The 23,638-nt window shown below is 33.4% G+C and overlaps 4 protein-coding genes across 4 annotated transcripts; all 4 read left to right on the top strand.

Moving 5' to 3' along the window:
* Positions 1–1,868: 1,868 nt before the first annotated feature.
* Positions 1,869–10,575, top strand: LOAG_04587 (phosphatidylinositol 3). The gene is made up of 16 exons (XM_020446633.1): positions 1,869–2,104; positions 3,084–3,285; positions 3,805–4,113; positions 4,665–4,794; positions 4,940–5,057; positions 5,364–5,578; positions 5,913–6,029; positions 6,450–6,544; positions 6,664–6,897; positions 7,094–7,264; positions 7,725–7,871; positions 8,205–8,393; positions 8,882–8,995; positions 9,198–9,379; positions 9,826–10,079; positions 10,296–10,575. The coding sequence occupies exons 1-16, from the start codon at positions 2,049–2,051 to the stop codon at positions 10,478–10,480; spliced, it is 2,718 nt and encodes a 905-aa protein (XP_020303055.1). The 5' UTR covers positions 1,869–2,048; the 3' UTR covers positions 10,481–10,575.
* An 894-nt stretch (positions 10,576–11,469) lies between these two features.
* LOAG_17429 (hypothetical protein) lies at positions 11,470–13,327 on the top strand (the record flags this gene model as incomplete). Its single annotated transcript, XM_020450092.1, has 4 exons — positions 11,470–11,582; positions 11,828–12,068; positions 12,405–12,560; positions 13,199–13,327. 4 exons carry the CDS (start codon positions 11,470–11,472, stop codon positions 13,325–13,327), a joined length of 639 nt encoding a protein of 212 aa, XP_020306283.1.
* Positions 13,328–14,055: 728 nt separating this feature from the next.
* Positions 14,056–15,559, top strand: LOAG_17428 (hypothetical protein; the record flags this gene model as incomplete). Its single annotated transcript, XM_020450091.1, has 5 exons — positions 14,056–14,129; positions 14,342–14,505; positions 14,791–14,907; positions 15,159–15,260; positions 15,390–15,559. 5 exons carry the CDS (start codon positions 14,056–14,058, stop codon positions 15,557–15,559), a joined length of 627 nt encoding a protein of 208 aa, XP_020306282.1.
* A 1,928-nt stretch (positions 15,560–17,487) lies between these two features.
* LOAG_04585 (FolC protein) lies at positions 17,488–23,227 on the top strand (the record flags this gene model as incomplete). Its single annotated transcript, XM_020446632.1, has 12 exons — positions 17,488–17,562; positions 18,106–18,246; positions 18,835–18,966; positions 19,299–19,417; positions 20,056–20,173; positions 20,736–20,878; positions 20,955–21,135; positions 21,361–21,508; positions 21,733–21,917; positions 22,103–22,231; positions 22,739–22,891; positions 23,078–23,227. The coding sequence occupies exons 1-12, from the start codon at positions 17,560–17,562 to the stop codon at positions 23,225–23,227; spliced, it is 1,602 nt and encodes a 533-aa protein (XP_020303054.1). The 5' UTR covers positions 17,488–17,559.
* Between the last annotated feature and the right edge of the window lie 411 nt (positions 23,228–23,638).

Raw genomic sequence — 23,638 nt, 5'->3', positions numbered from 1 at the left:
GGACATGGGATGATTTCCCGAGAAATGAAGATATGCTTTTGATCTAATTGTTTAATGAACCATCCTAGGCACATCTGTTAAAAAGTACAGCGTCTAGGATCCCGCAAACTATTGGGATTTGATCTATTTCCGATGCTAGAGCTTTAGGTTCAAACCGTCGAGGAAGGGTAGGTTGGATTGTTCAGTGAGCAGGTACTGATGTTAAAGTTTATTTGTAGTGAATGTATAATAATTCAACCAAGAATTGGAATATAATTCAGACATGAAGATGTGAAAAACGGAGTCGGAAAATGTTGATCCGCAAGTAAAAGGACTCCCATTGTTAGGGCTTTTATATTGGATGTGTAACCTTTACAACCTTTAAACAAAGTATGTTTACCTTTACGATGAGAGGCGTAGAAGATCATTAAAGTGGTAAGCAACGGCATGTCTACAAAAGGCGGCAAAGGCAAATAAGATTGTTACAATGACAACGGCATGCATACAAAGAGCGGCCTGTAAGATCAAAAGTAGTAATATGTAACGCATATTTGACCTTTACAATGTTACAATATTAGGATAAGGGCGTAAACAACAACATGCTTGACTTCTGCAAAATTCAAAAATCGATATATTAAAGCATTTGGAAATCTCTCGGTCTTCCGATACATACGTCAATACTCTCAAATTTATATTTTGTATTTGGTTAAAAAAAATCTTTGACGTGTTTAACAGCGTTCTATGTTTGAAGTCATTGGCTATAAGTGCCGTTTCTGCTGTTAGTAGAAACTTTAGGGCAAACAAGAAGCAGTGAAGGACGTGGATTCAGTTTATTTTTTATCACCTCCAACAGTGATTACTACTACTCAAACTTGTAAACATTATATCGTCATTGCAATTGCAGATTTATCAAAGAGAAAATGCGTTTTAAACATTGGAGATTCAAAAGTCCGCAAATTTTTCGTTCCTATAACTGTTGCTTGGAATTTCTGTTTATTTCAAATGATAAAGTCGGAAAAAGTGTTTAGAAGTGGAATTAAGAACTTTTATTTCTGCTAATGCATAGCAGATTTATAATCTGTGTTCCTATTTTATTTCTTTCCTGACTGAATTTAGTATCCATGTACCAATACTTCTCTTCCGATATCTAGCAATCGTGCAGTGTAACGTACTATATGTAATAGTTTCGAAATATATCTGCGGATGGACTAATTCTTTCTTATGAACGACGGTAGTCAGGGAGCGTTAATACGTAGCAAAAAAGGTGGGAGAGATACAACGTTTCATAAGTATCCACACAGGCCCTTCACGGGCTGTTACCTTAAGTAGGTTAGGTTGCGCTGCTGGATTTAACTTCAAGAACTTCAAATGAATGAAGTTATTTTGGTAAACTACTCATCGGATCCTTTTCCATAGTTAACGTTTTAAGTTAAACTGTCCTCATTTTTTAAACAGTATTGCTGGGTCTGATAAGACAAAGGGTATATATTCTCACTTTTTCAAAATGGTTTTACACAATATGATAATCAGTAGATAGACTCATCAGCGTTGATAATGAACATTAAGAGAAGTGGTCAGGTAATGAAAGTGTTAGAAGTTGAATTTAAGATGAGTTTAGTGACACTGAGACATTTACTTACAGTTGGATTTCACACTTATGTCATATCAGATCCAGTAATACCATAAATCCATTGGATTACTGGGACTGAGTAAATACAGATATTTTCAGATTTTCAAGATATTTTTGCATAAATGAAAAAATTACAGTAATCAAATTTTCAATGCTGAAGAGATCAGTGGAGAAATCCTTGAACACTTATCGAAGATTCTTGCTGATGCTTAATCTAGCGTTCAGTTTATTGGCTGTAATAAATAATGTCGGAAGTGTTTTGTAGTTGCAGCGATGAATGTGGTAAAAAGGCTGATGGAAATCCGACTTACATGGATACGCCGTTATACAGTGTAGTAGTTAAGATAGTAACATGGGTATTTAGTTATTCATATCACTGTTGCTGTCATTGTCAAGCTGCTGTTATTATCATTGGTAGCACGGAAGTGGTGTTTCACTAATGAGTATGCGGAGACTATCGGATTGCGACCATTCAGAAAGTGGAATTTGCGCACGGTCAGTAAGTAGTTGTTGTTCATTTTAAGCTGTAAGGAATAATCAAATATTTCCTCGAAATCGATCCATAGTTTTAATAAACTGATTGAATAAATAATAATGGAAAACAGAAGAGGAAAATACGAAAGTCAAATAATGGTAGAGAGTAAAGTAATGAATGTCCTGGAGAAAATACAGTAAAGACTGCTGATACGCATGAAGATTCCGATGGTATAGGCTGTTTAAGCTTGCGTAATGATTCTTATTCAAAGAGGTGATGGGTCAATCTTGCTGATCAGTAATTAACTTATATTAGCCACAAGCGGATGATTTGGTTCTGATGCTAGCTGTGATATGTAGAAAAAAAAACGGAACAGAATATACATCATTTGTACTTGATTTATTCGTTCACACATTTGTTCTTCCACAAACAGTTTTATTCAATAAAAGTCCTGACAAATACGTTTTGTTTAATAAGAACTCTAACATTATTTATTTAAAGGTAATTCTATGCAATGTATAGGTAGATCACTTGCATTCTCTCCATTTCTGTCAGCTATATATATTTTTATTGTTTGCTTTTACCTGCAAGCATCAGTGCTGTTTTCGGGTTCGTAATACTTTTATTATTTGATTTTCTATTATGATTGGTCCTTAGGTATAATAATAGGCAAGCTTTTTTAACGGTGTGAAGTTTCTGAATCATAAGCCTTTTCCTGGAAATCAATTAATAAATCTCCTAGTATTTGACTCACCTTTCAATTTCTCTTAATCATCATTCCAATTTATATCTCAGCACGATTTGAATAATGCATTTTTCAAAATCCACAACTTATATTATTCTTGCAAATACTAAGGAATACTCTAGCATAGACAAGTTTCAGTTATATGAAGAGCGATCATGAGATATCTGGATGATTCAAAGTGATATATTTTTCGTGAATATTTAGAATCTACCTTTTCACTTTACCTTCTATTGTCATTCATAAGTCATTTCCAGATGTGTTCTTCAAAAGGCCTTCAATTTGTCGAACAATGAAGCTATTTGCGTCACACAGCCACAGCGCCTCTCTTGCAATAGTTTGTATTCATTATGCACAAATAATGGGACAAAATCTCCCCTGGCTGCTGTATATTCCATCGGTTCATGCCAAAAAAACATGAATTCTGAAAATGATGTTGAAATATTAGTTGCTAGCAAGGTACATGCTGCCATTTTTCGCGAAAATTCGAATTTTCACTCTTTTTAAATTCGAGAAAAGTTTGCCTGGAGTGTTATGAGTCCATTGTACGATCTTGTTAGTTTTAAGTTTCCGATATATAAATGAATGAAAAGAGAAGTACATTTGGTAGTTTCCAAAAATTAGTCACGGATAAATAAGAAGGATTTTAATGACCATTTGAACTTGTATTTTGTTCCGTAGTTACTATTACAATGCGGTTTCTTTACGCCGTAGAGAATTTGAATATTGTTTGTACTATGCCACCGCAGAATCACATTCTTGTTATAATATTTTCTCTAAATCATGGTGCTTGTCACCAAGCAAGGCGCTATAATGTTTTTATATAATATGTCAATATCCTGTAAAATGACTGTCTCTTCTGTTAATTGAGATGATTCAGTGACTCAAGGAAAGGACCATCTCATTGCATCGTTATTCGTGAGATTAATAATAAAGTACTAAAACTATTTTTAAAAGTACCAAATTATAATTTGTCAGGACAGCAGTATTGCATCATTTTCCACTGATGATTCAACAAATACCGGGCTCGAAAAAGGTGTCTCTTCGGAAAGCCTAAATTTGGGACCACGTACTGCTGGTGATGGTGCAGATGACGAAGAAAGTCTGACGGGTACTATTACTTCTGGTGAGTGCATATGGCAGGAAAATTATGAAGATGATGGACATACATCCGGATTCGGTGTATTCGAAAAACATGCCGTGGAAAAGCGAGAAAGTCCCTCTGAAGCATCTATCGAATCAGAAACGAGAGATGAAATCAATATGACAAGACAGGATAATGTTAAAGTACGACTTCTTAAATTCATTATTAATTGGCGAACTTGATGAATGATAACTAACTTTTGAAAAGTAGAATCGGTAAGCGTGTATCGCAAGCCCAGTAATTAAAACAGATTTGAGATTATCAGCTCAATATTTATAAATTCATACGTTGAAAACCCATTCAACAATATTCATTTCCTCGATTTAGGTATTGAACTGCAGGAGTGCATTAATCAGGTGTTATGGAAATTTCGGACTAACTGACTGAGCGGTGTGACCTCTAATTTTAGTTGATTATTTAACTGTATGCCCTTGCCCTTACTGGAGATATAAAAAATATGCAGCGAAGACTATTGGTATGAGGTCCAACACTTTTTAAATCTTACCTCTTAAAATTGTTATGCGTAGAGTGATTGGAAAAAAATGTTCGAAATTACCAAAGAATATTAGATACCTTGTAGAGCTGTAGAGACTAATGATCTGTGCTGGAAAAAGCTTCCGTGTTATTGGATTAAACATGCAGTCGTAATGTTTTCCCGGTTTTCCTTCCTTTGTTAAGAAAATTTGTTTTTCAGAATTTTCCTAATTTTGCTGTAACCAATCGAAGTTGGCTGCTAAGGTTATTTGAATCAGATTTGTTCGACATTCGGATAGCTATACGGTATCTATCCAGTTGTAAAGAAGCCGGTGTTTTAAATTACTTAGGTATTGTCATTAAATTGTCTAAATATATGAATAGATTTCTAACTTAATCATCTCTTGCTTTCCTGAAGTATGTTGCCTAATGCAAATTATCAAAAACAAAAAAATTCTCATTCGCAAATCTAGATGAAATGGAAGATTTTTTTAGGTAATCGATTATTTGATTTGCCGACTGAAATGGTGGATTTTTATATACCGCAGCTCATAGTACTATATATAAATATACGGGAAGTCGCAGAAGTCATTCATCCTTACATAGTCAGAAGGTTTGTCCTTAAAATGTGTTTGACCCTTTCTTTCTCTCGCAACTGATGAAACTATATTCCGCAGTGATGTTTATGTCAGATATTAATAACAGGAAGAGAACATTTGAAATGTCGATCCATAAAGCGGTGGAAAAGAAGGGCATTCATACTCTATTTCAAATGACCCTTCTAATCACAAACAGTTTAACACACTTTGGGTGAAAGTGAGAGTCAGTTCTTAAACACTTTCACAAATGACTTTCTCTTAAATTTCTTTTCCTTGGATTTCATATACGCTATTAAGAGAGAGAAAATAAAAACTTTTAGATGCAAAGATAGCGTCGAATTTTCGCTGGAGTGTTGCTGGTTATTGGATGCCTATGGAGCCAACATATTTCGAAAATTCAAACAAAAATCTCACGGGCATCGTTTACAACAGTCGATTTTAAATGAATTTCGTGAAAGATCAGGTGATTTCAAAACAAATTCGATGGCATTATCATCGCCTACACAGCAGTATTTTCGGGCTCTTTCAGAAACCAGTAAGGTTTTTGATGAATCACTGAACTTTCCTGTTGTGCAGAATCTAACTACTCGTTATTAAAATAGTATTTCTACTCTTCTGAAGATTACTGTGATACTAACTGATGATTTTATTATTCTTTTCAACGTTCTCCATAGTTTTTCGAATTTGCATGCGCTAATGTCAGAATAATCAATTAAAAATGCACTGTGAAAATAGCCACAGCTTGTTTCTTATCAAGTAATACATTCTGGTTTGTAGATTTCTGAAAATTAAAACTGATCTATACAGGCCACTGATTAGAGAAACTTCATTTACCAACTAATGTTATAAAGTCAGGGAAATAATTTCAGACCTCTACAGGACTGTTGATAAAGCACAACAAATGATCTCAAAAATACAGAATAGCGATGAAGTTCTGAATAATAAAAGTATTCATGGTACAGAAATTTTTGGCGATTTAACTAGCGGTGGGTAATTTTTCATATGAAATTTTTAACGGAAATACATTTGCACTCACTAATCATTTGTTTTGATCCAGATGTACGTAGGAAATTTCATCTAGTCATTGATGGACTACTTTTTAAATTTTATCATTCCTAACTGTTATTTACTCTTTCCATGCGGAAGGAGATGAAATAGTCTGAAAAAAGTTGTCAGTTATAATTAGCATGCGAAATATGGCAAATGGATCGTGGTAAATGTCATGACGCTTGGAAAAAAGCTCAGTATTTGAAAAGCTTAATGTTCTTAATGTTTATTTCCAAATTCTATTAATCTTAATAAATCATATTCACCTTGAACAAGTCGTGTGACTGAGTGTCTTCTGAAATTGCATATAACTGAATAAGATGTTTGGTTAAATTGACCAAAAGCATTAACTTTTATAGGTGGCGCTTTTGATAATGGCTGTCCTTGTTTTGATGACGAACGATGCGTAATAACTAATAAGGAGAATGTGGTGCAAATGGAGTGCAAATGTGGAGTGAGTTTATCAAGTTGAAAATCTCTGGAAATTAGAAGGTGTAAGGAAGCCGTGAATATACAGCAGTAAAATTAGAACGTTACGTCGCAATAAAATGAAAACGTTGTTTCTTTTTACAGGCACTTAAAATTCAGCCAGAGCAAGCATTCGTGAAAGCTCTGATGAATATTGGTAATAAATTAAAAGTCTTTTCAAGCAAAGATGAACGAACCCGTTGTTTGGTTGATGAACTTTGTAAAATTAATGTCAATCTTCCTGCACGGGTTTGGTTACCACTTTATGCACATTCATTGAAGCATATTGTCCTTCGAATACCGCCACTTGCTGGTTGCATACTGAATAGTAAAGACAAGGTGAGTTAGATTGTGAGAACTGGTTACAAATATAATTTACGAATAGTAGGGTTTATTTTTCGTTTACAGCAATTTTTCCAAGACCTGCTTAAACTTCAGGAGCAAGAGATTTCACATGTTTTTATTTCTGTCGCACTATGGAAGCTATTAACTGCTAGTAGTTCCACTGTTGTTTGTTAATAAATTAAATTTTTAGGCTCCATATTGTTTGTTTGTGGAGGTACTTGAAGTGGCGGATGTACGACAAACCAGGGTACCTAAGCGTATCAGTGATATTGAAGCAGCAGAATATCAGCGCAAAGGTCGCGATGTTTTTGCTTCATTGAAGAAAGATACAGCAACTGAATTAAAAAAAAGCACGGAAGAAGTTAGTTTTAGTAATTTTTGCAGCAACCAAAAAACAATGTCAATTACTAGAGGTAATATATGTATTTGAATAAGCTATCGTATATTCTATTTAAAAAGATTAGTTGTTCATGATAACTTCTTTCGATTGCCATTATGTCGCACTTCCTGTCAATACCCAAACATTAATGGCTTATCATTTTGCAAAAAAAAAAAGAAAAAAAATCTGAACGTTTTTCTAGGTGGAGAGGTATGACGCTGTAACGTCAAGGACCATGTCCTTATCGTTGGAAAAAGTTCGCCAATTTTAAATCACATTGAAATGAGTGCGGAAGAAGTAGAGAAAAAGGAAAAAGACTTATGATGTGATAAATGCAAGCATAAAATATTTCTGAGTATCTTCCATTCATTGTATTTATTAGTGGCAATTAGTGATCAGTAGTTACTTTTTGGTTGCAGTTTTTAGCCGGGAATATTTGTAGATCCGAATCATATCCAATGATCCAATATTTGCTAACGTCTTGAAACCTCTTTCGTCAACAGGTGCGTCGCCAGAATTCAAGGAAAAAGGGAATACTGCTGATATTCGGAAACGATTCTCGCTTTGGGTCAAGGGTCCAGGGCGTCAAGTAAGCTTTGTAATGAAATTATTTTGCAATTATTTCGTTTCATTTATTGTACAAATTTGAAGGCATTGTTAGGAGAAAGAAACCTCACGACTTATCAACAAAGATTGGTTTTGTATCTCTTCCATAATAATTGTTCTGAAAGAGTTGAATGAAAAAGTTAGCACTGTTCTAGAGTTTCGAAAAGAATCAGATTTAAAAGTTTTACGGATGGAAGTTAGAATTCTTCGTCATTCAAATCTTGCAGTTATTTCTGTAAATTGCGGGATGAAGCGATAATTTTCATTGGTTTATAGTCATTTCGTTTTACTTCGCCATGATACTCCTAATTTGCAGCTACGCGATACACCTGATGATCCATCAGCATCAGCGATGAGTGAACCCTGGGAGGAAAAAGTAGCACGAATAAAGCATTCTTCACCCTATGGACGTCATCCTCTTTGGCGTTTATTGCCAGTAATTGTGAAAACTGGTGACGATTTGAGACAAGAATTGTTGGCTTATCAGTTGCTTTCCGTTTTGCGGGTATTGCTTTTACGCATCATTTCCGATTATTTTGACAAAATAGTTTGACTTTGAATTTAAATTCATCCATTTATTTTCGATAATTTTTCTAGTCATTTCTTTTATTCGTATTTTTTTACTTTACATCTGATAAAGGAATATCACTTAACTTTCATATTCGATTCAGCTGTTTTTTTTATTATTTGACATGTCTGCTTTCTCTTCATTTCTTTTTCTTATGCTCTCTTGACAGTATGCATTTTCGTTTTTGGACCAAAATCTGCTCCTTATCTTATTCTGAATCTTCTTCTTTCATTAGAAATTAAGTAATTATTCGAATTGAAACCATCTCTGAATAACAATTAATGCTAGTCTGAAATGGGGTGAAATCTAATTGAAGTTAAGTGTGGAATGCTACCTCAAAATAAGAGGTAAAAGCTAAACCAATATCGGTAGTGCTAGAAAACCTGGTTGATTGCTTACATTTTACCTAATTTTTTTGATTCCAGAACATCTGGATAGAAGAAAAAGTTCCGTTGTATCTGAAACCGTATAAAATAGTAGTGTGCTCACCAAATTCAGGAATGATTGAGCCGATATTAGATGCATCTTCGTTGCATCAGGTATAATTTTTACTGTTGGTTCAATCTTCTGAAATTTTTCTAGCTCAGACGATTTGTGGATTTTAGTTTTTGAAAATCTTATATATTTTCTTTTAATTACTCAAAACAAAAATAACAAACTTCTTAGGAGTGCAAAATGTGGTAACAGCTACGAGAAGAAAATAATGGATTCCATCAAATTCAGTTTTAATAACATTTTTAGATTAAGAAAAATATGGTAATTCGTAGTCCAACATTCGGTGCAGTACAACCGGCATTACTGACACATTTTTTTGAAACATTTGGTCCTCCAAGTTCTGAAGCTTTCCTTGTTGCGCAACAGAATTTCGTACGGAGTTGTGCTGGATACAGTCTTGCTTGCTATTTCTTACAAGTCAAAGACAGGTTGTAATCTTTCTTTTTTTTAAAAACTTAGTTGTCGAAGAAACTATGTTTATTGTTAGCTAGCCTTAGACATTGTCTGCACATTTCCATTTCACATCTTTGCTGTTTATATGGCTTTCAACTTTTTCTTTAATTAGATTTATTTGAAATAAACGCGAAAACATAGCACTTATTGTTTATGTGTTAGTCAGAACGAAATATGCCAGATGGCGGTAGGCATAAGTCATTTCTCCTCTTTCCGCTGAGTATCAGGTTATTTTTTATCCGAACGGCAAACACTTTGATGATTTTATACTTGAAATTTCAAGGAACAAAATATGAAAAAAAAAATCTGTCGTCTTAAATTCCTTTGGCATATTGGAACAGTTAAAAATGGAAAAAAGAAAAATAAAATCCATTGGCTTAATGAATTAGTTTTCGAACTTCGAATGAGATTTTAATTACAGGCACAATGGTAACATATTATTGGATTCTGAAGGACATTTAATACATATCGATTTCGGCTACATACTTTCCATATCACCGAAAAATTTGGGTTTCGAAACTTCACCATTCAAGCTGACACAGGAGTTGGTTGATGTTATGGGTGGTGTAGATAGCGATATGTTCGGTTACTATAAAATTCTAATCCTGAAAGGTTTGCTGGCAACGAGGAAGCACTACGAGCAAATTGTCAGCATTGTTGAAATAATGATTAACGGTTTGCTTTTGTATGTTTATTCTTTTTTCTTTTTATTACTATTAAAGTTCTTTTTATGTGTGAAATTTAGTTTCACTTATATTTTCTTACATTATTAATTGTTCGTTTTCGTGCTATTTTTAGACACCTAAAAAACATGTGGGCGCATTTTAAATAGCGAAAGATTGTTAAAGATGAATGCTTTGTTTAAATTTGAATGGATTTGAATTTTTACAGGTTCGCAGTTACCCTGTTTTCGTGGTGGCAGTAATACAGTCCGTTTGCTGAAAGACCGTTTCCATATGAACTACACGGAAGAACAGCTGCGGACATTAGTAGACACTATGGTTGAGCAAAGTCGTGACTCTATCACTACACGACTTTATGATAATTATCAGTATTACAGTAACGGGATATTGTAAAAGACGAGGCTCTGTTTTTGCTTTTCGCAGAGAAAAAAATGTTAGCATATGGAATGGAGGAGGATTTTGGAAGCGAATTAGCTGTTTTAAATTCATGCCTTAAGAAATTAATAGTCTTATAGTTAAGTTTGAAATTAATAGTCTTATAGTTAAGTTTTAAATAAAATATAGTATTACAGGGGGGGATTTCGTAGATTTTGCCATATTATGAGAGCAGCGGAGTATAAAAAATTTATTTGCCTCATTTGATAGAGAAGCGCAAATTTTTCTGGTCATCAGATTTTGATCAAAAACATAGTTATTTTCTTCTTTCCCCAGGTCCGCTATCACTTTTATGAAATTATAATAATCTGTTTAATTTGTTTAATTCCCTTCTCCTATTTGCTCATAGTCGTTGTTGTGTTTGATATTTCCAATGTGATATGAATTAGTGAAATTTTGTTGGTATTTTTGTTTACTCTTTCAATTATTTTATTTGGCAACTCAAAATACATATTGAATATTGCTAAGGTGGGGTGTACGTTATGAGCTGTTGATTCAGCTAACATAGAATTCTTACACTTTTATAGTTTTCCTTTTTAATTGCCTCCATATTCCTTACCATACTTGCTTTTCAAATGTTTTTAATTGCAAAGAAAATTTGCAACGGTATCTTCTGGGTGGAAAAGTAGTTTCCATATCACAGGGAGGAAAAAATTTATTTCTCGTTGATAAAAATTTATTGTTCTGTTTAAGATTTATGATAAAATTTGCTGCTCAATTCTGCAATTAGTTTTGCCTAATATATCCAGTGTCCGCTCAAGTGGCATGCATATTTACACCACCCTGCCTGGGGAGATAAGGATTGCGGAATGTTCTGGCTCCGGAAAAATGTGAGATATTCGATATGTTTGGTGAGAAAATCGAGAATTAACGCCAGGATTTTTTTTTATCATATAGCTAACCAATTCAAATTTGATTTCATTCAGCAGTTACAATTGAATTCAATTATGGGTTTGGATAGGAGTCGGATACTGGAAACATCGCTGTTTGATCTGGAGCAGATTGTCACGGTGCAATACCTAAGCAGGCATGCTGATTTGCCGATCGATGATGCGAAAGAGTGCCTTTTTGTCTTTACAATACAATTAGCAATACAGTGCTTAAAACTGTATTCAGTATCACTTTATTTTTACTTTGCATATATTTAATGCATGAGATTCCTTATTTCCCATGAAAACGTGTTCAAAACTTTCCCTTTCAACTCCATTGGGTGAAGCTACTTATTTTATTTTCATATGAAAATGACTTCAGTCAGACATTACAGAGCATTACTACAATTTCATCCATTGTGCTTTTTTTTTTCAGTGAATTAGCTGAATTTCTAAAACAGAATAAAAATAGAACGGAATTGCATGCAGTATACATTGTGAGTGGGGAGCTCAGTGTACCAGATCTTGATAGTGGCAGTACCACAGGTAATGCAGCAGTCACTCGCAAGCTTCATCGAACGCAATTAGTTCGTGACTGTGATTTAGAAGAAACACGACAAGCTTACAGGAAGATGGAAACATGCGAAATTTATTGTTTACACACAAAACCCATTAAGGTCACTGCTACTTCATTTTCTTTAATATAATCGAGATACATAATAACATACATTGTGAAAAGGTGAAGCAGCAGCCGCAATATAATAAGAACAAATTGTTATTCATAGTAAGACATTTGCTTCACCTTTTCTTGCTTAAGGAAATAATTATTTTGTGTATTTTTTCTCAGGTTTACTTCTCATGATGTTTTTCTTACTCTGTTCAAAAATCAATTTAATTGCAACACTTTGGATTTTCCCGTAGATGAACGTTGCGCATTAAATGGAAAAAAAGTTATGCATTATACACATATTACTCACGTTTTGATATTAAAGTAAATGTGCGAAGGTTTGCAGAGTCTTTGTTTGTTGTATTCCGTAGATAGTTTGGAAGACGCCGAGTATGAGCGGACTGATTCTGAACGGAGCTGGCTATCATATCCAGAAGCGGAAACAAAGAAAAAAGAGATGTTGGCACACTATAGCGCTATTTCTGTGTCTGAACCTCAAAGAGTTAGTTCTTTCTTGGTTTTCTCGAATATTTGAATGTTTGTGAACAAAAGAGAGTACTTATTTTTCTTAGCCGGTTTTTTTTCTTATTAACTGAACGTTTTCTAACGACCGCTGCTGATGAGCTTTACTATCGTTTTTGTAGAAGAATTTATCCCGATGAAAATCTCGAAAAAAAAGAAAAGAACGAAATAAGTATCGCAAATTAAAGCATAGAGGTTCGAGGCATAGAGGTAGCAAAAAGATGATTTAGCTTTAATAGTAGCAATGTATTGCAACCGCTTGATGACCGCTGTTCGACTGTGCTAAAAAATAGGTCATTGTATGATATGGTCTTGAATGGCAATAAATCTTATAAAGATGGTAAGCAATGCCAGAGAGGAATAAAATCTTATGTATATATAGCTGTTTAAATACTTACAAATCTTTCGGCAAGGTCTTTTGCAACTCTTATTATAGTTAACATTAACCGCATCATAAAAAATTCATTTTTTAGACCTGGTTAGTAAAAGTTTAAACCTTTTCGTCGGGAAGTTCATTGTATTTCAAATTATATAAGTCTTCTAGATATCTCGTCTCTTATATTATCTTTTCAACATCTTTATCTGATAATTGCATTCCATGTAAACGAATGATTCCAGAAAAGGACACAGAAGGAGGAATTGTTGTCTACATCGAAGCTTTCAGAACCGACCACTAAAAAGACAAGGGATAATATGACTTCTCTATTTGCACAAGCAGTAAAGCAAAATAAACAAAAAAAACGGTAAGTTCAATTTTCCTTTCTTTTTTATTAGCAAAGCACCATCAACAGTGTCGATTGTCGTTTTATGAATAGATAAAAGTGTTCAGAAATAAAAGTGTTCCCAGTGTTCAGAAAGCGATATGGCATAGTTTGAAGTGGTAACGCTTCATTTTATAATCTAGTTTTCCCTAATTTATTTTTCCGAATACTAAGAAATTTTCTTTCATTGTCTACAGCACCCGATAAAGAGTTGGAGGGGTGCGGAATCTGGATTTAAAATATAAGTCTCTCAAATTGGTGGAGCTAGTAGCTACCATATGGCGTGTTCTTCCGGTCTCACATTCGATTATTTGATGCCGAGTGATGGATGGCTGAAACATATTATAGCATTTCGAGCACTAGGCTTTAAATTGCACTGTGTTTAAATTAGAATGTGCATGCCAGTATAAAATTTTAATGCAATTAGAAATTCTCATAATAAAAGCCTACTTATTTGAAAAATGGTTTCTTAAATAGATAATTCATATATTTTTGACTTCTTCGTAAGTTTTCAGAAAAAACATTGTAGATAATTTTAAACATTTCTTTATTGCCATTTTCCTAAGTATGTGAAAAGTAGATTTTATAAAAAATAAGCAAAAAAGAAGAGAAAAAAAGACAATTTACTATGTTTACTTTCAATACTGCTGCTGCAGGCATTGAATTAACTGTTATCAAGATAACTTGTTTTCATCTAAATATTTCAAGCCATCGATGAGTAGCGTCTCGCAAAAGGAGCGAAGAGATATGGGCAAAAAAACTAATATCATGCCAGGCGAAAGTATCAAGTAAGGGTTTTCAGAGATTGTTTACCTTCCATTATTTTTTCATACTTTGTTGGTTCGGTGCAATTTTTTCTCTCGCTTTTGTAAATAGTTGTGTTGAAGAAAAAAAGTACGCTGTTTTTTGATCCCATTTTCTTTTCCTATTCTTTCATATAAGAAAATATGTTTTTGCATCAAGTTTATTAGCTTTTTGTTTTAGCTTAAGAAAATTGCAGACATCGTGGGCAACGTGTCTTCATTGATAGTAAAGAACTAGATATGAGAGAAGAAAATGAGTCGTCGGAGATTATTGGTATGAGAAATGTCGTGGAGAAGTCAGAAGAAATAACAACTTCGGAAAAGAAAGATGTAGTTGTAAAAGCGAGAAACACCTTTCTAAGTTCACATTAAAATTTTATTTTATGAGGGGAAAATAATGATATTTGCATTAATGAAGAAAGCATAAAAAATAACAGTCCATGGCGTTTATCAATGGCGTTTATCAAATTCTGGGAATTCAGTAATTTGAAACTAAAAGAGGAAGTCGTGATTAGATTTTGTAGCATTGTCCAGAAAAAATCCACACTTTAAACAATACACCAAAATTGTTGATCGTTTAGGAGAGAAAATGTTTATTCAGATTTAGTACTGGTATCAGTTATATTGAGCAAGTGAATGATTTTAGCACAGGAGGATTTATTTTCCGATGGCGATTCCAATGAGGACAAGATGGATTGTGACGAAACCGGAAGAATGGAAATTGGAGAAGAAAAAAGAAATCCAAAAAAAATGCCTCAGTTTTGTTAGTTCTTTTGAATTCTTGAATTTTCATAACTTTTATAGGAACTACGTATTTTTTACTTTCTTTCTTTTTCAGTAAGCAGTATTTAACTGGAAAACATCCGTGGAACGGATGTTTTAAAGGTGGGACTATCAGTAATGAATTTCACTCAATTGAGTGGTGGGTAAATGGCATGTTTAATAATGATTTTTAAAATAAGCTTTAATTTTTCGACTCAGTTATAAGTTGTACATTGAATGCACTGAATACAGCAAAGAACGATGGCTTGGAAAATGAGAGGTATGGAAGCAAGAGAAAAGCGATACGAAAGGAATATGTTACGGAAACTTTTCTGGATGTTGATGGTTTCATGGGTAAGCTTTCCGGATGTGGTAGTGGGTCATAATTATACTATTTATACTGGTACATTTGATGCAAATCTGTTACTGTGAAGTTATAATTAAAATGCGAACTATTATTATGAGTCCCATTTCTGATTGCAGTTACAAAGCAGGTGTTGAAAGAAATCGAACTTAAACCATCATCAACTAATACACTTGATGGAACACATGGCAAAACAATGAATATTGAGCTTCTGGATAATAAAGAGCGCAGAAATGCTAAAATACCACAAGGACAAGCAAAAATCAGTTCATTTTTCCAGAAAAAGTGAAGAATTTTCAATTTTATCCTTGCAGTTAATTCTTTTATTGTTTTATAAGAAAACGAACCATTGGCACTGGACAGAATCAACAATTTAATTATATCAGTGTATTGCCAAATGAAAAATGCCAAAAAGAACGAGTTTCGCTTTGAATAATTTTTAATTTTAGGATTCTTTGCAGAACCACAATCTTTTTGCAGTCAAAAAAATCTAAAAAAGAAGGAACTTTGTACTTAATCAAGTTAATAAATCTCATTTAGTAAACAAGCGAAGCTATGGTCTCAAGTGTTTTATATTATTGTATGTGAATAGTCTTTGTTTGAAAATAATTTCTCCATATGTTTCCCATGTTGTTTTTGCATAAATGTTTAATAGCTCTGAAGAGATTGCAGGACATCGTGAAAATTACAAGAGAAGTCGGAGTTATACGTAATTATTTATAGAAAAAAAGGATAAACGAATCTGAGAATGATTGTCTTTGGTAACAACCAAGCAAAAGTTTGTTCAAAAATGTTTCTTACCTTTTTTTTCAAAATGATTTTATATTGTGGTGTGCTCATTCATCGTCTAACCTTCTCCTCCTCCTCCGATGTGTCAGTTTTTATATAACTATGATAATTCACATACCTTCATATGCTTTATTAGAAAAAGAAGGCTTAAGTGTTCATTTCTACTATTCCTGTTTTATATTCATTCAGTTCGATCTTCGATTTGTCAGTATCTATGTGTTCTTTGCTCCTTGTTATTGCATTTTGTGTTGTTTTCTGTAAATCCTGGTAAATAAATTCACTGTGTTAGATTTTAGCTTCTTTTAAGGATATAAATTTTATACAGTTGTCTTACAGACAAGTAATTTTTGAATTTCAAAATTAAATGACGCATATATTGTTATTGAAGAGGTTTTTTTTGTCGTCATTAGTTTATTTTTAGTAAAAGATTGCAAGGACTGTAAGTTTAATTGTTATAATTTTCTTCCGGTGCGCCGCAGCTTATTTATTTGCATTTATGAATTCGTAAATAGCGAATTCATGCGAAATATGCTGTTATTATTGCTTCAGTTTTTTGCTCATCTATGAGGACAAGGTATTGGACTTTATGGGTTAGATACTGGAAAATCCTTACCATTTAAAAACTGCGCAGAAGGAGTAAGGGATGATAACTGTTGAGAAAATTTTGCTGAAAGCATAATTTAGGCCGAAACAAAGTGGAATTCAGAATGATGGATAATGGACGCTTTTGTTTTGTATTGAACAGTAATTCACGTTCCCTTCATCATCGATGACCGTTTATGGACAGGTTATGTTTTTTAATTCGTTAAAAAAGGTTTTTAGATTAGTGGTTCGCAGTCTTTTCTTGACCAGGGGGAACTTGATCCTTTGAGTCTCTGAGTTTTTTATTTGTAACATGGACCACCAGGTTCAAAAATATGAATCAAGCGCTTTAATCAAAACTTTTAACGTAAGCTTAGAGTAACATTATAATATAAAGAGGAAGGGACATAATTTTTAATACCTTTGGCGGTCCAAATTTTAGTGCGCCCGGTTAGAGACCGCTGTTTTAGACTAAAAAGTACGATGTGTTAGCCATTTTTTGCTACTCGCTCATTTATGCTTCACATCCCTCATTATTTTCCTATTTAATAATACTTTTATATATTGTTACTTTAGATATAATGTTTTGACAAGTCTTCCCAATAATTTTTCCAAGAAAAAGATCACTCCGAGCAAAGTTACCTTCTTTCGAATCATTTCCATAGTTGCACATTCAAATGCTAATCTTCATTTAACGCTATGACTATTTATTTTACCTTTTGGTTTATGTTTTTAGGCCGAGCTGTAATTTTGGTAAGTGACACTTTTATCAGTTCCCTATCCAGTCATTCCAAGTGACACAAATGGCAGCACTTACGGAAGTTTGCATTTTATTGCTTTATTTACAGACATAATATAATCTTGTCAACAAAGCTGAGTGCAGTCTTCTCTGCAGCATTTGTTACCGTTTAGTGGAAGATGGTATATTTTGAAATTTGCTAAGCCTTATTTCACGTTTGTTATAGTCAATATCGCTTTTCGAGAAATAAAAAGTTTCGTTTCGTACATAGCAAAATATTTTATTACATTATCCAACAATTAATTCCATTCTTTATTTCCATCAGTTTAGTTCTAAAATGAGACTTTTTTAATTCCTTTAACAAAGTGTGCATCGTAAACAAACGCATCATATCAAATGATCGCCCAATAATTTAATTCACTTCTTGAATAATGTTAGGCTTTTTTACTAATTATTGTTGTTAACTTCGTTATCATTAACCTAAACTCATTGATAACAAAATTAACAATGTTAAATAATAAAAAGCATCATATTAACAGAGCAGAGTAAAATTGCAAGCCAAAACTTCTTCCGTTCTGTTTCATCTTCCCACATAGTTTCCTTCAATGAAATGAATTCAGATCCAATGATAAAATAATTATGAAATTTCTAAAACCTATACAGTCCATTACCTTTCATTGAAAAGAGAAGAGAGGGAGATCAATCATCCATGGGCTCAATTGCAGAGGTCACTGCTTTCCCTTTGGTGTAAATACTTTCTCGTTAGAAGAGCCGGTCTCCTCTATTCGTGTTCAACAACAAATCTTTGGCGGTTACTGCTCACCAAGGCGCCAGAATATATTTCAAAAATGTCAACACCGTATAAAGTTAGTCAAGTTTTCATTTCCAACGCGCAATTAAATTTAATTCCAAATCTCGATTCTATGGAGTGCCTCTTCGTATTATAATTATTTTTTCTTCAAAAGGGACACCCTTCATTCTCAATGCCATAAAAGACCATAACGATAATATTTTACCTCCGAAGTTGGTCCGAAGTGACACAGTGATAACAGAAGTCAGAAATTTGTTTCTTTAACTATGCTTAACACTTTTAAAATTTTGAACAATTGAATTTTAAATTTGTTGTGGTAGTTTGCAGACCCTTCATAGAATTTCACAAATGTTTTTTAACACCTGGACATAATATTTTTTAGCTGTGTGGCCCTAATTATTAGGTATAATTTTCATGTTAAAATTCTAACCTTGTCCTGTTATTCAAGAGCTTTTCGGTGTTATCACACACGATAGTTTATGAAATCAATTTTTTTTATAACACATTCTTTGAGATTCACATTCATTCTTTGGTTGTCATCTATCCACAGCGCAAAAGAATTAAAGTTTTTGTTCAAATTTACGAAATAAAAATTGAGGAATCCTTTTTGACAACTATAACTTTCAACACTTCTTCACTACAGGAATCAATAGCACGTTTGAATGGCTTGCAAAGCAATGCAGCGACAGTTCGAAAATCACTGAGCCAGCGTGGACAAACGCCTAATGTAAATCATGACATAACAAAATGGTGCCTTGAGAAATGCAATATTGAGGTGAAACTTTTATGTTTTATTCCGAACTTGAAGAATGTATGTTGTAAGGTTGAGAAAATAATTCTTAAGGAGTGTTTAATTTTATTTACTCTTGTGTTGGGATATTATAATTATTAAGGAAAGAGAAGAAAGTATTGTGGAAATAGTGTGATAAAATTACGTCTGATCCAAGATTCATAACTCCAACCATTCATTTCTCCTTCGCTTGCTACTAGATTACTTTTAACGTGTTATCTTGCATTCCAATGAAGTTTTTCTAAATGCGCGTTAACTTTTTTTAGTTTTATAGAAATTTTTATTAATGAAGTGTTGCAAACTATTCGAAATTTTAGCTGGACGAAATTGACAGATTGAATGTAATACATGTTAGCGGGACGAAAGGTAAAGGCTCGACGTGTGCATTTACTGAATCAATCCTACGACAGCTTGGGTTCAAAACTGGTTTCTATAGGTGAGTTGTCAAACTTTGCTTCGAAAAAACTGCTTGATTTTATTGACACATTACGCTGTTGGTGTTACGTTGTATGAGTTATTACGATGCATTTTGGTATGCTACAATGGGTAATTTCCGAAACTTGAAGAGTTCATACGCTGACAGGTAAAGCATTTAGTTATGAAGTTCATCAATAAAACAAATCGGACATATATAAATCACTATTGGTTGATTATTATGGAATCACGACTTTCCATTTATGATGGAGCTGTTGTATATTTCTAGCGGTAAGTGGTGAAAACAAAAGGAATCAATAAAAATATTGAGGAGATTTGAATTTGATTCATTCATCTTTTTATTTTTATAAAGCATAAAATTGAACAGATTACAGTCAGCTGCAATGGATAGAGCTCACACCAGTTTCCAAAAGTGCTGCTTAACTTACTTCATAAATAACTTTGAAGGTGGTCAGTGTTAATTGTAAATTGGGCACAAAATAATCAGTCTAGCGTCGTAATTGTTCAAGATGCATTCCTATGAAAAGGATTTTTATGGCTTAAGCAAAGTAGTAAATATGTAAAAAGTACGGCTGCAGCGAATTGCACAATTTTAGGTTCGAGTTCACTTTTATATATTGAATTTCACTCAATTTATAGTTCTCCACATCTTGTTCATGTTCGTGAACGTATCAGAATCAATGGTAATCCATTAATGGAGGAAGATTTTGTCAAATATTTTGAGTACATTTATAGTTCTTTGGAAAAAGCAGTCAAGGTATATGTATACAGCATCTTTTTATATCGGTTTTTAACGGTTACTTTTCTGCAATGTTCTGTAATTTAAATGTTATATCAACTAACGCATCCAGCGATCTGTCTGTGAGTAGATATATTCGTTTTCTGAGATCATTTAGATGTCAGTACAGTTGACCTAGGTATTAATGAAATTCAGTTGTATGACTAACGCCATTTCTGGACTGCCTCTTTTGAACAATTTCGTAGGTTACGTATCTTCAATTTACTGCTAGAATTACCAGAATGTTCTGTAGTTGGATGTTTGATAGCACCGTGCTGGTGTTGTTTGCACTATCCATTCTTTAATGATTTGCTACGTGATTTGCAACTTAGGGTTTATGTAATCTATGAATATCCTCGGACTTGTTGATACGAATAGAGCGTCAAAGTTCCGTATTTCTTGACATTGCGAATCTAATATCATCCTAGTAGAATTGCAGAAAATCACATTATGGCTGAAAAAAGGGAAATGTGATATGCTTATATAGATTCTTATACGTTGCCGTGTTTTCTTTAAACTTCCTTTGAATTTTTTCCTTTAGGAATCAGACAAAACGGCAACGATGCCTTCATATTTCAAATTCCTCACAGTAATGGCATTTCACGTTTTTATCGAGGAAAAAGTCGATGTTGCAATTGTAGAAGTTGGCATTGGTGGTGAGCATGACTGTACCAATATCATTCAGTAAGTTGAATTGAATATGATATTAGCCATTCAACTGTTCAAACAAAAAAGTGTTCGAACTACGTGACCATTGCAGGAATCCCGTAGTCTGCGGTCTAACTACTTTGGACTACGATCACACATCAATTCTTGGTTCTACAATTGAATTAATTGCTTGGCACAAAGCAGGTATTTTCAAAAATGGTGGTATGGCAGTCGTTTCTGAACAGCCCGACGGGGCAATGGAAGTGTTAAGGGAACGAGCAGTTTCTAAAAATGTTTGCTTTTGAATTTGAAATTAAAAAATCAAAGTTTTAAGGACTTTATGTTAAAAACATTACTGGGTATTTCTTGAAATGATTCTGTTTTAATTTTTTTAGTAAGACTATTTGCTGCAGTTAGTCAGAAATACCGTAGAAATCTCTCACCATGCACATTATTTCAAAGTTATCTGAAGACTATCGGTAAAAACAAGACATCAAAGTGAAGTGAGAAATTTTTAGTGTCTTATGCAAATAGCTCCACCATTCACTGCATACGGCTGGCCACTTAGCAACATTGAGTATGGTATATCTGGTATCCATCAACAGCTGAATATAACACTGGCCTTCCAATTGGTCAGACTGTGGCTAGAAAAAGTTCACAAATTCAGTAAGTCGGACGTGTAACCTATTGAGTTGTGAATCGACTGAAAAACTTTTCGTGATTTGTGGCTCAAGTTCTCGACCATAAATCATTGAAAATTTGGCTAGTATCTATGGACTGAAAATTCCTTGAAGTTTATGTCACAAAAGTAGTAGAATTATTTCGAACATACAAAAGTCCCAAAATTATTACTTAATACTTTTTAACGTTCAAGATGTGTCAGTTTTCAGCCGATTTGTTCAAGCATGTTGAGAATGCCGAGTTATCAAATTCAGAAATGTTGCCTGGTTTTGTTGTACCGCAAAAGTTTCTAGATGGTATTCGTTTGTGCCGATGGCCTGGTAGAAGTCAGATAATCAAGCGTGGATCGGTAACATATTACCTTGATGGAGCGCACACACCGAAAAGTCTGGAAGTTGGTTTTTCTACATTCTGTTGCATTGAATTTAACATCTCTCAAAATTCGATATTTATACCTAGCATAAGGACGATTTGTGCTTAAAATGATCTTCAATGTTTGCTAACTCTAAAACATGAATCAGAAGTATTCAGAACTGTCTGAGATCTTCGGCTTCTTATTGCTCTCTACTGCTATTTCAGTGTTGCATGAAGTGGTTTTTGGACGAAAATCAAAGAGCGAGAAGATCATGGGAATGTGATCCATTCTTGATACTGCTATTTCATTGCACCGGTTCCAGGGATCCTTCTATGTTTCTACAAGAATTAAGTGTAATTTTTTTGAAACTTCATCGTCAATTCTTGAGATATAGTTGCACACCAAGTAACGGCTTATTAAATTCTTTTGTTCTTAGCTGTTTGCCTCATGTTTCAGCTTCTCAACTCTTTCACCTATTTCCAATGTTTTCGCTGAAGCTGTTCGCTTTTTCCCACACTTAGCATTTTCATGCTCATTTTATATATGTCAAAATTTTAAACCTTCAAGGTATTTTTCATTCTAAAATTTGGTCAGATCAAATATCCCGTAGGAAAATAGCAATAGCAAAATAAACGACCGTATTTTCCATAGGAGGCTTTGACAAACATGAGCATAATCTATGCAAACGTGGATTAAAACATTAAAAGATGAGGAGAGAATAGGAGGGGAACGGCTGATGGTTAATACTTTTGTGCTCAACGTGTCCCAAAATTTACTTTTCAACACATTAGTATAGGTAATCCACTATATGTGGTCATACTGTCATGGCGAAATAATTTTTAAAAGTATTTTTATTATAGAAATATGATTTCAAATTGGCATTATTTTGTCCGCCTCGATTAAATCCCGTGACAGATCAACATTCTGATCGAGCTAATTATGCTTGTTCAAGTTATGAAGAGATGAATAGAGTTGCCGATCATGCCTCCATATGGAGAAATTTTGGTTATGCTGTTTGTATTACTCTTTATTTCCAATTTTTTACTTACAAGCATTTCCTTATCAGCAGTTTATATTATTTCAGTCTTTTAATTATTCCACCAAATAATGTGTGCTTTCGATAGTTTTTCGTTATCTAGTACAAATTAGGACATGAGTTTTAATCTTCCTAATTCATAAAGTATATTTCTGATTTTCAGCATACGAAAGCTGAAGTATTTGACTGTGTCCAAAAGGCAATTGAGAGAATTGAAAAGTCTGAAGCTACAAAGAATGAAGTCGTCGTTTTGGTGACAGGTAGCTTACATCTTGTCGGTAATGTTCTTGCTGCTTTTGACTTTCGAGTTTGATGTATCAGATTTTCTAATGAGGATTTTTATGTTCAAATCTTATTTTATTGGATTGTAATATATTTGATGTTGTTTTGTCAACTGTGCTTGTTCTCAGATATCATTAATATATTAATATATTACTTGTCCAGGATTGTGGCAAACATAAATATAATATTTTTATAAGGCAAATCTTATAAATATAGCAGTAGTATGTTTCAACAGCAGCTTGTTACAAGAAAAAATTTCCCTTTTTATGATTTAATCAAACAAAAGCGTGTAAAAATCTCCTTGACCCTGGTAGAGCTCACCAAAGCTTCTCCTCATATATATATATATATATATATATATATATATATATATATATATATATATATATATATATATATATATATATATATATATATATATATATATATATATATATATATA

This window comes from Loa loa (assembly GCF_000183805.2).
Source record: "Loa loa unplaced genomic scaffold supercont3.74, whole genome shotgun sequence".
Taxonomy (NCBI): Eukaryota; Metazoa; Nematoda; class Chromadorea; order Rhabditida; family Onchocercidae; genus Loa; species Loa loa.
This window is presented reverse-complemented; position numbering and strand designations above follow the sequence as displayed.

Coding starts and splice junctions, on each gene's coding strand:
- LOAG_04587 (XM_020446633.1), top strand. CDS start 2,049: ATGAGTATGCGGAGACTATCGGATTGCGACCATTCAGAAAGTGGAATT. Junction 8,996..9,197: donor ATGCATCTTCGTTGCATCAG/GTATAATTTTTA, acceptor TAACATTTTTAG/ATTAAGAAAAATATGGTAAT. Junction 9,380..9,825: donor TTCTTACAAGTCAAAGACAG/GTTGTAATCTTT, acceptor TTTTAATTACAG/GCACAATGGTAACATATTAT.